The sequence below is a fragment of the Filobasidium floriforme genome (genome assembly GCF_021052385.1).
Source record: "Filobasidium floriforme strain CBS 6241 chromosome Unknown HD553scaffold_17, whole genome shotgun sequence".
In the NCBI taxonomy this organism is placed as follows: domain Eukaryota; kingdom Fungi; phylum Basidiomycota; class Tremellomycetes; order Filobasidiales; family Filobasidiaceae; genus Filobasidium; species Filobasidium floriforme.
The window spans coordinates 410208-423165 of NW_025763638.1; the positions used below are offsets into that span (position 1 = coordinate 410208).

The following is a 12958-nucleotide window of genomic DNA, read 5'->3' on the forward strand; positions in this document are numbered from 1 at the left end:
ACGTCAGTCTTACGTCAATAAGATCAGCTGGATCACGTGACTCGCAGTTGACCGAAACCTCCTCCTCGATCCGACTCTGTAGGGTTGATCTTCTATACGCACCCTCTGCCTTTCCAATATAACGGTAGTCAGCTACGACTGTTTTCGAGAATCAAACCGTCTCTGTCGGCCAGCCATCAAACCTGTATTCCTGCACTTGCAAATCGCTTCTCTCGCACATACACTCGTCATGCCTAGCGTAGCCTTCACCGGAAAAAACATCTGGATAGCGTCGAGCGATGGCGATTTGGACAGGGTCAAGGTCGGTAACGCATTCGACACAGACATCTTGGAGATGGCTGACGGTCAAACCCGCTTGTCCTGAATTGGCGTTGTCGTTCCTTAGGAGCTGATCGAGGTTCAAGGTTGGTGACTAGCACAGCACGGTCGATAGTTTCAGATGAGCTGGCTAACAAGCGCTCACTCCTGTATTTGAACAGGATTGACGCCCAACGATAAGGATGAGAATACATACACCCCGATGTCAGCCACGCCTCGATCACAAGCAGGTTTGCGTAGCTGACACAATACTCCAATCATAGGCATGCAGCAGCCTCTTACGGACATCTTGAGCTGCTGGAGTACCTTATCAGTAAAGGCGGAGATATCAACATTGCCGACGAAGATGGTGAGACACCTATCTTCACCGTCGAGAGCGTCGAAGTAGCGCGTTGGCTGGTAGAGCACGGAGCGAATGCGGATGTACAAAATAATGAGGGACAGTCGGTAAGCTCGACTCTCCAAGTCACACAGTCAAATCATAGCAAGCAACTCGAGCTTATCAACCGTCTACTTCCGCACAGCCCGCTGAATACCTCTTTGAAGAACACCCCGAGACAGCCGTGTACCTCCAGTCTCTGCTACTCGGTACCGAAGGCACAGCCGAACAGCCCAACATCCGCCTCGTCGACAACGCAGACGCTTCGGGTCGACCGTCCGAATACCAGACCGAGCAACTGTCTTCGCAGATATCCGACGACCTGATGGCACAGACCAACGAGATCATGGAGCGCCACGAGAGGAACGGGACCGATCCGGAAGCCGAACTGAGGGAGATTGTCAGTCGAGCCGTACTGCAAGGGTGGCAGGGAGCCCTGAACGGACGAGCTCAGGAGCAGGAAGAAGAGGTCGAGATGACGCCACAGGGGGAGGGAGACCAGCCGGACAGCAAGAGGGCACGGACGGACTAGGCAAGAAGTCCTTACACAACTTTAGATTCGTCCTTAACCCTACTGTATTCTACCTCGACCATCATAATATGCATTCATGTGCGCACTTGAAGTGATTCACTGTTGGCCCAAATGCATGGCATTCGCACAGTCGCATCTATCGTGTTGTATACAGTGTGTTGTCGTATTGAGACAGTCCTCATCTGCGCTTCGTGTCCTTCTCCTCTTTCCTTGCCCTCAGCCTACGAAACGGAAAGTATCCCTCAGGATGTGGTACTGCAACATGGGGAGAAGCTCATCAGAACGATCCTTCGACACACAAACATAGATATCACACGATATCAGACTCACGCCTGGCTGCGGGTTCTCATTTCCCGTCCCTTCCTCGTTTGCTACCAATTCGAACACTTCGACAAACGTCCTCGGCAACCCCTTGATAGTCGCCTCGTCCATCATCTCCTTGCCCCTGTTCTTGCCCGATCCTCCCGCATCTGTAACCATAGGCGAGATCACCGAGTGCGGGATGACGTACTCGATCTCGGTACCAGCGGGGGAAGTGGTAGGCAGAGTTTCGGTGGTATGTTGTGGTAGTGATCGAGCGGAGATGGTTTGCGAGGTCAATTTCGAGGGGTCCACGTGTCGTACGATGCCGGTCACGGTCACAAGGAGTCTTGGTGGTGACGTTCCTATGTATTATAGAGACAAGACACATCAGAATACAGCTGTGAGTATCAATCTAAAGCGGTAGCACTCAAAGGGGGAAACGGGACTTGCCTGCGATCGGTGTGCTATCCACCGCTACGATCTCGTGCTTGCTCGGCGGTACCCTCGCCAGCGCTTCTCCGATCTCGACTATTCCTTGTGCTCGGTTGCCGTTCCACACCAAGCTCGACCTCTCCCGGTAAAAGGGTGCCAGAAGCTACAGGAGTAACAAGTGAGAATCAGCCAAAGATCATCCATACGTTTCGAAGTTGACAACGCACCGGTAATCGATCCGCAGGCTTATCATAGCTCTCGTAGAAAGCTCTCGAAAAGTTGATGGCAGCGATGGAAGCGACCTCGACGTCCTTTTCTGACCAGCTGTAGTGGGGATGTAAGGGGTGATGAGACTGGCTGCTACCAAACTTTTTTGGCGAGCGAGTCTGACCTACTTGTGGGTGAGATTCGAGCTCGAAGCTGGATCCGGGGAGAAGAACGCGGATGCCATGAGTACGAATCTTGGATTCTGCAACAGAATGCCGATGTGTGTGGTGATTGAGGGCTGGAGGAGCTGAGTAGGTGAAAGTCTCTGTGGTTACAAGTGTGCAGGAGTAAGGATGATCCCCGAGTGACCCGCCTGTACGCCGTCTACTAGTCACGTGATGTACGCAGGAGGGGAGGTTGATTGCTAACCTCACTCGGTGCCCCACCCGCATTCATCCCCCTCCTTTGGGATCATACCCTCCTCCTCGACGTTCAGATCTTTTCCAACAGGCTGAGCGAGGTCCCACAAATTGGCTCCATAGCTCGACTCTGAGGGTCTTCGTATACTCAAAGGAACAATCACGCATACACGTATCCGGGTCACTCGAGGCGCACTCGATCGATCGGCTCAAAGCGAACGAGCAATATCTCTTCTTGACATTCCTCACTTGTGACTGGTCATGGATCTCATACCAACTTGATCCATCCACTTCTCCATCTTGACGACAAGTTTCGTAGACGACAAAATAGCGAAAGATCCCGGGCGCAGCGGCTCTGCCTCTCTCGATGGCGTCCTCGACAACTCAAGAGTTTCAGGCTCCAGGCGGACCCGCTTCAGGTTCGCAGGAACAGGTGACAGGTGCCCTTTGGGAATCCAGCGTCCCCCGGAACAATCTCGTGGCCTCCAAACGACCTTGTGATGTCTGCAGGAAGCGAAAGGTGAGCACTCGCGGGGAGATGTGTGGGGTAGATAGACTCCGACTCGGCAAGTTTCATATCAGACTGATCGACGGAAACCTGCCGAACGCAGATAAAATGCATACCCTTCAACCTCGAGTCGGATGCCTCGCCCAAGCCAGGCGAACGATGTCGAGGGTGTGAGAACCTCGATGTGAAATGTAGTCACGACTATGTCAACAAGAAACCGGGGCGTCCGTTGGGCAGCACGAAAAAGTTGAAGGAGGAGAAGGCCCGAGGATCGGCCAAGGCGAGCACGTCGAACGACCGTGGCAACAAGGATGGTTCGCTCGAGACTGAAGAGGGCACCTCGGAGGTCCTGACGAGCGCAATAACGAGCGAACCAAACTTGTCCCTGCCCGTCTGGAAGTTGCCTGCTCAAGAGTTGCTCGTCTCGGCCGAAGAACCGGACCCTACGGCTCTCACACCAGATGTCGGCCGAGAGACCTTTATGAACTCTCCCTTTACTCGAAACATCGACATTCGTCCGTCCTACTCTGATGGACATCCCACGCCGGCATCCCACATTCACAAGATTTCCCCAAACACATCGCGAGACGATGATCGAGGTTCGAGAGGTCAAAGCGAGATAGGGCTCTGGCCCGCTGCGATGGACAAGAGCGCTACGAGCAGCGTTGTCGACGCTCAGAGTCCTTTTCAGAGCCTTCTTACCGTCAGGCAAGGCGAAGACTCGTATGACACATATCAAGCCTATGGAAATCCGTATCCCAGGCCGCCTCCACAGTATCCCTTCCAGCGCTCTCAAGCCCATGAATCGGCTAGAGGGACCAAACGAAAAGCTTCGTATGGTCCAGGCGATGATCTTTTGAGCCCCGGGAGATCGGTCTCGAGCTACGCGGGTGGGCAAAGTGTGGATGCAGGTCATTACCCCTCGGATGATCGCCGTCGGAGCTTTTCGAGGCGAAGCAGCATGTCCATCACTCGTCTCATACAATCGGATCATCAGCCTGTCCTGAAAGGCAACATGGGAGAGGGACAGTCGGAGAGAGATTTCGCTACCTCCTCCAACGGCAATCACCTGCAGCGACACGGCTCGGGCGGCATTCCGGTTCAAGGACAGAACGGTCGCTCGACCCACAGGGACTCGTTCGCTTCGTACCAATTCGACGCCCTGCTCGATCCGAGTCTCGACCCCACTCTGTTGAGCAGCAGCGTGCCGCAATTGCAATTCACGCAGGCACCTCGGAGCGATTCGCCGTTCCATCAGATCGAGACTGTAACGAGCTGGACCAACGTCGAATTCTTCATCCAGCTCTATCTCAAGCATCAGCATGCCCTCGTCCCCATCGTGCACAAACCCACTTTCAGGTCGGACCTCCTGGATAGACGAGACAGGACGGATCCGGAATTCAGGGCGCTGCTTTTGAGTCTTGGTGAGAGCGACCTTCTTCTATCGGGACACGTTTGTGATTGAGGCGACGCTGATGCATTGACACTGTTTGCACGTTTGCAGTCGTCTACGTGATCTGCCAGGTTCCGGTACATATGATGACCTCGATAGGCTATACCAAGGAGAACTTAGAGACTCTGCAAGCGCAATGCCATTATGCGTCCAAAGTCATTCAATCACAAGTGCGCAAGGCGAGATGGGAGACAGGCGAAGAACCAAACCTGACGAGCTTGGCGGTCTTGATCATGTATGTACCGGCGAAACAACCTCTTATGCCTCACTATTCGCTCACACCTGTCTTGCTACAGAGACTACTTTTACAGTCAGAATTGTAATGACATCGCAGGTGCTGCAACAACATTAGGTGAAGCCGCCCGCCTAGCTTATGTCAAGAAGCTGCATCGCACCGAGCAACACAAAGAGGGCGATTCTTACGACCGAGTCGAAGATGAGTTGCGAAAGAGAATCTTCTGGCAGTTATACAACACGGACAAGTGAGCAGTTCGAGTAGCAAGGTTGTCGCATCGGGGCTAACCTCTTCGTCCGCGCAGAACCGATGCATGTTGTGGTATGCCTGTCATGTGAGCGCAGATCTCTTGCAAACATCGCTGTAGCCTGTACTGATGCAGGAGTTCATCGACAGGCTTCACGATTTCGAAGGATTGCCACCATTCCCCGAGTGCATCGACGACGATCTCATCAATAAGCACGGTATGATACCGCAGCCCGCGAATCAAACATCCTACATCACAGGATTCGTGTCCTTGTCGGGGCTTTTCCAAACACTCGGAGAGTGCCTGAAACTGTTTCGACAGTATAAAGCCTCCCCCAAAGAGAGGGATAGACCAGGACTCGAGGAGTGGGTTGAAAACGCTTGCAAGCGGATCGACGAGGATCTCGACAGCCTGCCCGAGGTATTGCGCCCAACCACTCTACACGACCCTAACGTGGACTCGAACGAAGTCTTTGCTGTCCAACGAGTCAACCTGATGATTACTGCTGTTCTCGCGAAATTCGAGATCGTAAGTATCGACGTTGGCTTGGTAACTGCGATCAATCGATCTGACGATGCTGCGCCCTGAAGTTCGACTTCAAGCTGGAGCTGGGCACTCCCATCGAACAGGTCACGGCGGAGCGCGAAGCAGAAAGTCGCAAGATATGTGATCTACTCCATCGGTGAGCGGGTATCATTCTGCCTGAGACGACCCTCGTTGACCGACAATCGAGCTCCTCTAGCACACCGATTGATCATTGTGCTATGAACGGAGAAGCTATGGTCAGTACCACCAATGATCAGCGGCTACGAAACATCGGATACTGATATTTGGATTCTTCCAATGTGCAGCGGACCAAGCTTGTTCGGATAATGTCAGCCGTCGCTCACGACAAGGAATTCTTCAATGACCAAGTCAAGAGGTGGTGGGACGTCGTGAGTCCCGATCGTCGGTAATCTGTAGGGGAACAGATATTGACCCGCCTTGTTCGTAGTATGCTCACATGCAATTCGTCCAAGTCATCCCCGCCTCCAAGCGGATGTTTGGGGACTGAACACACCGATCCTTCAACTTAACGAAACCGAAACGAATCTAATGACGAGTCATTTCCGGCTCGACCCTGTACGATGAAAGGGAACGGGGCTCTTATCGCTCCGAGATCAGAAACCGTTGTATTAGGGACACATGTGGCTCGTCTATTGCGCTATCGATACAACATGCTCGTTCGTCATGCCCGCTCTCCCATCCGCTCCGTACCGCCATCTTTATTTAAGCGGCTTTACGATTTTTGATCTCGGACCTTTGCCCACACTGCGTCCGCCGAGTCCATCTCCCGCTGCACGACCCTGACGGCCTCCTTCCTCTCGGCCCTGGCCCTGCTCATGCTGGACTGGATCTCGATGCCGTCCAGCTTGAGAAGATGCTGGAGCAAGATCTCCGTAATCCTAGCGTGAGCCTGTTGCAGCTTTTGCCATGTCGGCACCGACGCTGATGACTGTTCCTCCGCTCCCACTTGCGATGCCGACAGGTAGGTCTGACAATCCTTCTCGAACGTATCCAGCTCCGGCTTCATCTCCTCGACGAACTTTCTCTTTCCGGCCAGGAACTCTACGAGCCCGTCTTCCGTCGTCGGGATCTCCTCTTTCTTCTTCTTGACCTGTTGCTCCCTGACGGCACCCATCACTCCCGAAGCGGGGGGATCGTTCGAACCGACGAGCACGATCATGGACCCGTCCTTCAACCCGTAGCCGGCCAGAGGCAACGACATGTTCTTCATCACTCCGCCATTGTAGATCAACTTGATCTTGTCTGCAGAGAGGCCGGTCTGAGCGGAAAGGGTAGCGACCTGTACGAACAGCCTCGATCAGCTCGATAGTCGGGTTGTGAAAGGGGGAAACCCAAGTGTTACCAAAGTAGATAGGGGGGTTTCGGAAGGCTTTGGTACGGGAATGTTGAAGCTGAGAGATACAGATTCAGGCTGTGTAAGTGATGATCGCTCAGACGCATGCGTCTACTTATTAACTTACCGATCCTTGTTCCACTTGACGACGACCTTGATCTCATCCGCCTGTTCTGCCTCTTTGTGATGGTCGCTGCGTCGAAATGGGTTCCAGAAAGACATGTTTTCGAGGAGTTTCGTACGGATCCTCAAATAGATGGTGTCGAGTAGGTATGGGTATGAAGGTCACAGAGGTTTAAAAGGTAAGGCGTTGTCATTTGTCGAACGATAGACCAAGAGGTTGGATCGAGCTCAGTCATATTCATGCCAGGATGACGACTGAAGAAGACGGGCGACGCGCACAGAAAGAGACTTCTCTGAGAGGTCCCCCCAACAAGGTTTGATTAGTGGCGCTGTTGGAGCGTGAAACTGTTAGGAATGGACACCGATATACCGGATACCGAACACAATCTGTTGAGAGGCACAGCGCATAGGATGGGCATCGAAAACTGTTCCAGAACACAAAAATTGACTTCACTGGATTCGGCTGATCGATGTTGCTTTGACGCAATGAGCGCGAGGGACGACTTGCTCGATTCGATCGTGGCCATTCGCGTACTTCACTTCTGCACGTAGTTTTCTCCGACCGACATTGCCCTCAAAGAGACTTGGCGCAAGATATGAGCGAGATGATACTTCCCCCATGACCCGCTTTTCTCCAAACATCAAGGATGCGTGGACTCTGTTTCCGTTGCGAGTCCCTCCCTATGAGCTGTGACATGATCGAGACTATCTGTACTGTACTCCCCCTGTTTGAGCTTGGACGAATCGGTCCGGGGTGAAGAAGTTCATACATGGGGAAATCAAGGGTCTAACAGGTAGCCAGGGGGGCGATCAAAGGAGGCATTTTGCACCGATAACATCACTCACCTACTTAAGTGATCACGGTACAAGAGTTAATACACACCGGAAAGATCTGAAGGGTCCACATCTACAAGCTTCCTACAACCCATCAACCTACTCTCACACCTCTGACACCATGTCGCCCTACTCCAATACAATGCTAGCTTGTTTGCTGCTTGTACCCTATACCGCAGCCGCCAGCTATGGACTTTGCAAAGGCGCAAAGACTGATGTTAAGGAAGACATGAAGCTCAGCGATTACGGATCCATGGTGAACGGTCTCGCCGTCTCGTGGCAGATGCGCACTGCTGTGAGTTTAGGAGAGCCATGGATTACATGACCAATATGACCCAACCGCACCACAGGAAGGTGTAGTGCACGACGTTGAAACGCCGGCTGCTTGCTTCGATCTGGCTTATTGTGAGGTCTGGTATCTTAAGTCTTGTTCACCAACAAGATCTGATGATTCTCTCTTACAGACAATGCCTCTTTGCCATGGAAGACCTCGGTTGAATACGATCAGGAAACGCAGATCTGCTCAATCTACCGAGGATCACCACTATTGGGCCTGGACTACCCGGGAACTGCCAAAGCTTCCGTCTTTATAGGTATCAACCACCTTTGCGATGACAACGACAACTTCGCTTCTATTGCGGAGGTGCAGAAATTGCTGAACGGAACCGACTCCAAGTTCGATCCGTCCACAGAAGCGGCTCTGCATTTGGATGATCCGGCAACGAAGGCCGCATATAGCAAGGCTGGTTGCTGCGATATTTGGTTTCCTGCCAAGAAAAAGGCATGAGATAGCCTGGCTTAACCCTTACACCTCAATCCCTGCTGAAATTATGGTACCTTTGTATCCGTATGGTACCCTGTCACGCGTTCACATTGCGACTATGTCCGGTATTACTGACACCCTAAGGGTTTGACTGGAAGTGGGGCGAGTCAAGCTGGAAGTCGGTTGGGGTGGCAATGGAGGCGCTACGTTATCGTGACTAGTCCGATTGTGCGGCTGCTTATGCTGACTGCTAAGCCAGAACCATGGCGCGTCTGTTTTCCTTTCATTGAAATCCCTGAGAGCGCGACTGGGCGGCTCGTTGCGACCGCGCTTGACGCCATACAGTATCACCTAATGGAGGGAGTTGTAACTCGCGCGAGGTGAAACTCGATCCGAAGGCAGTGGTCTAGCTTGACAGAGGAAAGTGCACCCGCCCGGTGAGACAAACATCTCGAAGATCAGCCCATGAGACCCAGTCTGACGTGAATAGAAACGTAGCTGTTGAAGTGGTCTTCCAACCTGGATAATCCCCCTTCACCACACTCATACTTGATCCGCCAAACGTCAAATCAGACCCCAAGATGGATCTGATTCCGCAAGGCGAGGAAGTCGCAAACCCTTTCTCTGTGATCCTAGTGAGTTATTCGATGATTGTGTACAAGTCAAATTATAGGATGATAACGCAAGCCCTTTCAATAGCTTTTGCGCAAGCTACGCGTCAGTCAGAAAGATAGACCCGACGATCCGACAGGTGACAGGGAGTTGCTGATACCGGCGCGAGACATTGCTCACAATTTGTTAGACAGCTCGCCAACAGTCAGATTGTTCTGGCTGGTGAAGTTTCGCCTCACATTATACCCATCATCTCCTCCAGTTAACACAACCCTGGCAAGTTTCATCGGTTGGAACTGGAACAACCATCGACTCTAAACGTACAGTCCTCTTGAGAGTTCTGTCGTCAGCACTCGATTGGGACATAAAGACTGCAAAGACCACACATGGACAGTAATTCGATGCCCCATCCACCTACGTTCGAGCGCAGTGAGCTTTCGCTGCGCGGACGGCAAGGTTGAATGGTTGAACCTGAAAAATCAGGACACTCACCGATGGCTACTCAACTTCCTTCGCCTCATAGTGGCCGACCATACCAGACATCTCTCTACTGAAGAGGCTGTGGAGTGCAACTGGAACAATTGCGCTGGTGTACAAAGTCCCTGGATCTCCAGGTCCAGAGATGGTCACTACGTGTACATAGAATGCCATCAGGAAACCCGGCCATTACTCGACCCAGCGCTCTCGAACGCCGAAAGCCATGTTTCCCAGCCCCAAAAGCCCGCCAGCAACGCTACGATTGAGACGGTGTCTATGAGACCTCTTCCACATACACAAGAGCTTCATTTGGACTGTCGCTACTACCGTTCAGTCCTTTTCAGGAATGAGTGCAAGCTACGACGTTACTGCCATTCTCTGCCCGACTCAGGCTGCAAGCGGCTACAATAGCGTTTACGGAGACTCCTAGTTTGCGCAAGGAACGCTCCGGGTCGGTTTAGAGGTAGTTGTGTCTGATCTTTGTCGAGTTACAGCTCGTTCCAGCTACGTATTGTCGTATGCAGACATGTTGAATGAGATATCCCTATGGCCTGTTTTCTGTTCTCGTTCATTCTCCTCCCTTGATGTCGTACTGGAGCTGACTCCAGGGGTAAGAACGTCATTTGACTGCTCCTTTATCCACCATTCGCAACGGAGAGGGGGAAGTGCTGAAAACCTGCCCATACGTCTTGATAGCCACGATACATGATATTCCTTGTTCGAATTATGGATCGATCAGCTCATTTTGATCGAGATGGATCTTGAAACCACCGACTATGGAAAACGTGGCGAGACAAAAGGCGCAAAGGGGGCGCGTCGATCCGGAAGGGATGGGGGTGGCTGCGGAGGCAGATGGGCAGGGTGGAAAGAGGAGGGAAGAATGACGCTAGTACAACGTGTGAGACAGCGCTAAAAGAAAGGGAGGGCAAGGCGGGAAGAGCAGAAGGAGGAAGGCGGGGGGCGAGAGGAGAGAGGAGGCGATGCAACGACCTGTTTGTCTGCTACCCCTGCTACTCGCTATTCTCGGAAAATGGGGTTCAAAGACGTCGAAAGAGATCGTCCGGACACCACCTGCCACCTGCACCAACCTCTTTGCAAACCTCTAGCTTTACTCAACTTCTCTAGCTTCTCTCGGCATATTGTCTTTTACCTCGAAGGGACAGACCGATAGCCGATAGCATACACAGTCAATCGATCAACTCTCACACAGAAACACAACAAACGAGCCCGTTTCGACAACGCGTAACCAAAGGAACCGAACCCATACTCAGGCCAATTCGCAAAAAGACCAACAAGGACCACAGAGGCATCACCATGTACTCGCTCATCTTCACCACCGCCCTCTTGCTCTCCACCGCTCAGGCAGTTCCGGTCAACGAGGGTCACGAACTGGCCAAACGTCAGGTCCATGTCCTCGCCGGAGCTCCCATCAGCGACATCAGCGTCAAGGCCGACAACCTCGTTCAGTGTGCTCAGAGTACCATCTCGTGGACCGGTGCCGTCGTAAGTGTCACCGCTGGCTACCATCTATGATATTCCATGTTCTCATACTGACCTTTACCGATGGTCCACCTTGACAGGCCCCTTACTCGCTGGCCATCTCGACCGGTGGATTGTACCTCCCTTCCAAGCAACTCGAGACCCATGGCGGGTTGAACGATGCTAGCTACCAATGGACTGTCACCCAGCCCGAAGGTACCGGAATGTACTTCCAGGTAAGCCTACATATGCATTCGGATGACGTGGGAACAAGGACGTTTTGGGCTAATAGCTGGTTTCTGCACTGCTTTCGTCTTGTGTCTCGTTCGCATCTCGGATTGACATCCACGGTTTCTGGTGCTCTCCAATCTCGCTTGACAGGTCACCGACGGCAACGGTGCGGTCGGATACGTCCAGAACATCTTTGTCGGCGCTTCGAGCGACTCGAGCTGTCTCTCTGGAGGGTGAGTCATGGGCGATTCTTGCGAACAGCGTGATCAAGTCAGACAAGCTGATGGCCACTTTATGATTCTCCATACCTTTGATGATCGTATACAGATCGTCCAGCTCGAGCTCTTCCGCTCAGCCAGCTAGTTCTTCGTCGGCCGAGAGGTTTGTGCACGCTCGAGCTTTTTCGCGATCACCGGTGGAGCAAGTTTTCTGATGCGATCTGGTTTTCTCCTTCCTCGCATTGCTCTCACTCTGGATATCTGGCTCTGCCATCTTCATCGGCCTCGACAACGACATCAACGTGAACTATCACTCGAAACGCCTCCCTTCGCCTTTCACACTGCCCTACCTCCTCGTTCCCTATCCTTTTTAGCGAATCCACTCTTGCTCCATCGTCCACCTCGGTCGCTGCCGCCGCTGAACCCACCACCACCTCGTCCACCCCTGCACCGGCCCCTTCATCCTCGTCTACTTCGGACGCCGAACCCACGACCTCATCCTCTGTCGCCGCCGCTCCGGTCGAGGAATCGAGCAGTGCCCCGGCCTCTTCGTCCCAGGCTGCTGCTCCCGCCGCTTCCACCACGGCCGCTGCTGTTGGGGGTGATGGCAACGTCGTGACGGTCACCTCGACCTCGAGGGCTGCTGCAGCTCCCTTGACTTCCAGCGCTGCCACTGCCGCCGTCGGAAACACCGCCTCTGCTGCCGATGCCAACGATGGCGGGGTCGTCACCCAGACCGTCTCTGCCGGTACTCCCGCTCAATCGAGCGCTCAGGCCGCCATGGCATCGAACCCGGCTGCTAGTTCCGCCTCGGCTTCTGGCGTCGCCGTGACGACCTTGACCGCCGGTGCTGCTTCCTCTTCCGCCTCTTCGACCAACCGAGCCGCTCAAGCTCAAGCTAGCTCTGCCGGTACCTCGACCTCGACCTCGGTCGTGGGTGGCAGCGTCCAGACTCAGACGCCCAGCAACTCTGCCGGACGAGTAGGAGCCGTCTCTGCCGCGAGCGTCTTGGTCGGCGGGGTCGTCGTCGGGTTGAGCTTGATGTTGTAGAGTGAACAGAGAGCGGACAAAACGGACACTTTCTCCTCGCACCCAGGCTCCTTTCCTTTTTCCCCACTGTCCCGTATATGCAACAAATAGGCCCCCTCTTTCGTACATACTCTCGTTTCTCATCATATTTCACTGGCAGAGCCGTGATTTCTGTCTGTCTCTGTGATCTGTTGCGATGTATATATCTTGACAACGACCAAACAAACAGACCACGAAACGCGTAGTGACGGCATCCTGT

At 53.2% G+C, this 12958-nt stretch overlaps 6 protein-coding genes across 6 annotated transcripts; 4 read left to right on the forward strand and 2 right to left on the reverse strand.

Moving 5' to 3' along the window:
• The first annotated feature begins 135 nt into the window (after window positions 1-135).
• HD553DRAFT_315077 (ankyrin repeat-containing domain protein) lies at window positions 136-1321 on the forward strand. The gene is made up of 5 exons (XM_046180437.1): window positions 136-301; window positions 386-404; window positions 480-522; window positions 582-765; window positions 843-1321. The coding sequence occupies exons 1-5, from the start codon at window positions 230-232 to the stop codon at window positions 1227-1229; spliced, it is 705 nt and encodes a 234-aa protein (XP_046034957.1). The 5' UTR covers window positions 136-229; the 3' UTR covers window positions 1230-1321.
• On the reverse strand, window positions 1246-2625 carry HD553DRAFT_76278 (uncharacterized protein). The gene is made up of 5 exons (XM_046184475.1): window positions 2360-2625; window positions 2192-2288; window positions 1983-2127; window positions 1560-1894; window positions 1246-1484 (listed from the first exon to the last, which is right to left on the reverse strand). Exons 1-5 carry the CDS (start codon window positions 2413-2415, stop codon window positions 1446-1448), a joined length of 672 nt encoding a protein of 223 aa, XP_046034958.1. The 5' UTR covers window positions 2416-2625; the 3' UTR covers window positions 1246-1445.
• Window positions 2461-6178, forward strand: HD553DRAFT_315080 (fungal-specific transcription factor domain-containing protein). The gene is made up of 10 exons (XM_046180438.1): window positions 2461-3110; window positions 3202-4522; window positions 4603-4786; window positions 4848-5033; window positions 5091-5120; window positions 5183-5561; window positions 5624-5715; window positions 5776-5815; window positions 5885-5968; window positions 6028-6178. Exons 1-10 carry the CDS (start codon window positions 2958-2960, stop codon window positions 6085-6087), a joined length of 2529 nt encoding a protein of 842 aa, XP_046034959.1. The 5' UTR covers window positions 2461-2957; the 3' UTR covers window positions 6088-6178.
• HD553DRAFT_315082 (uncharacterized protein) lies at window positions 6179-7248 on the reverse strand. The gene is made up of 3 exons (XM_046180439.1): window positions 7061-7248; window positions 6943-6991; window positions 6179-6879 (listed from the first exon to the last, which is right to left on the reverse strand). The coding sequence occupies exons 1-3, from the start codon at window positions 7153-7155 to the stop codon at window positions 6313-6315; spliced, it is 711 nt and encodes a 236-aa protein (XP_046034960.1). The 5' UTR covers window positions 7156-7248; the 3' UTR covers window positions 6179-6312.
• Window positions 7249-8011: 763 nt separating this feature from the next.
• HD553DRAFT_343940 (uncharacterized protein) lies at window positions 8012-8677 on the forward strand (the record flags this gene model as incomplete). Its single annotated transcript, XM_046182927.1, has 3 exons — window positions 8012-8185; window positions 8241-8295; window positions 8355-8677. 3 exons carry the CDS (start codon window positions 8012-8014, stop codon window positions 8675-8677), a joined length of 552 nt encoding a protein of 183 aa, XP_046034961.1.
• A 2161-nt stretch (window positions 8678-10838) lies between these two features.
• HD553DRAFT_351399 (uncharacterized protein) lies at window positions 10839-12949 on the forward strand. The gene is made up of 5 exons (XM_046183611.1): window positions 10839-11245; window positions 11323-11457; window positions 11603-11685; window positions 11780-11833; window positions 12045-12949. Exons 1-5 carry the CDS (start codon window positions 11057-11059, stop codon window positions 12718-12720), a joined length of 1137 nt encoding a protein of 378 aa, XP_046034962.1. The 5' UTR covers window positions 10839-11056; the 3' UTR covers window positions 12721-12949.
• Window positions 12950-12958: the final 9 nt, after the last annotated feature.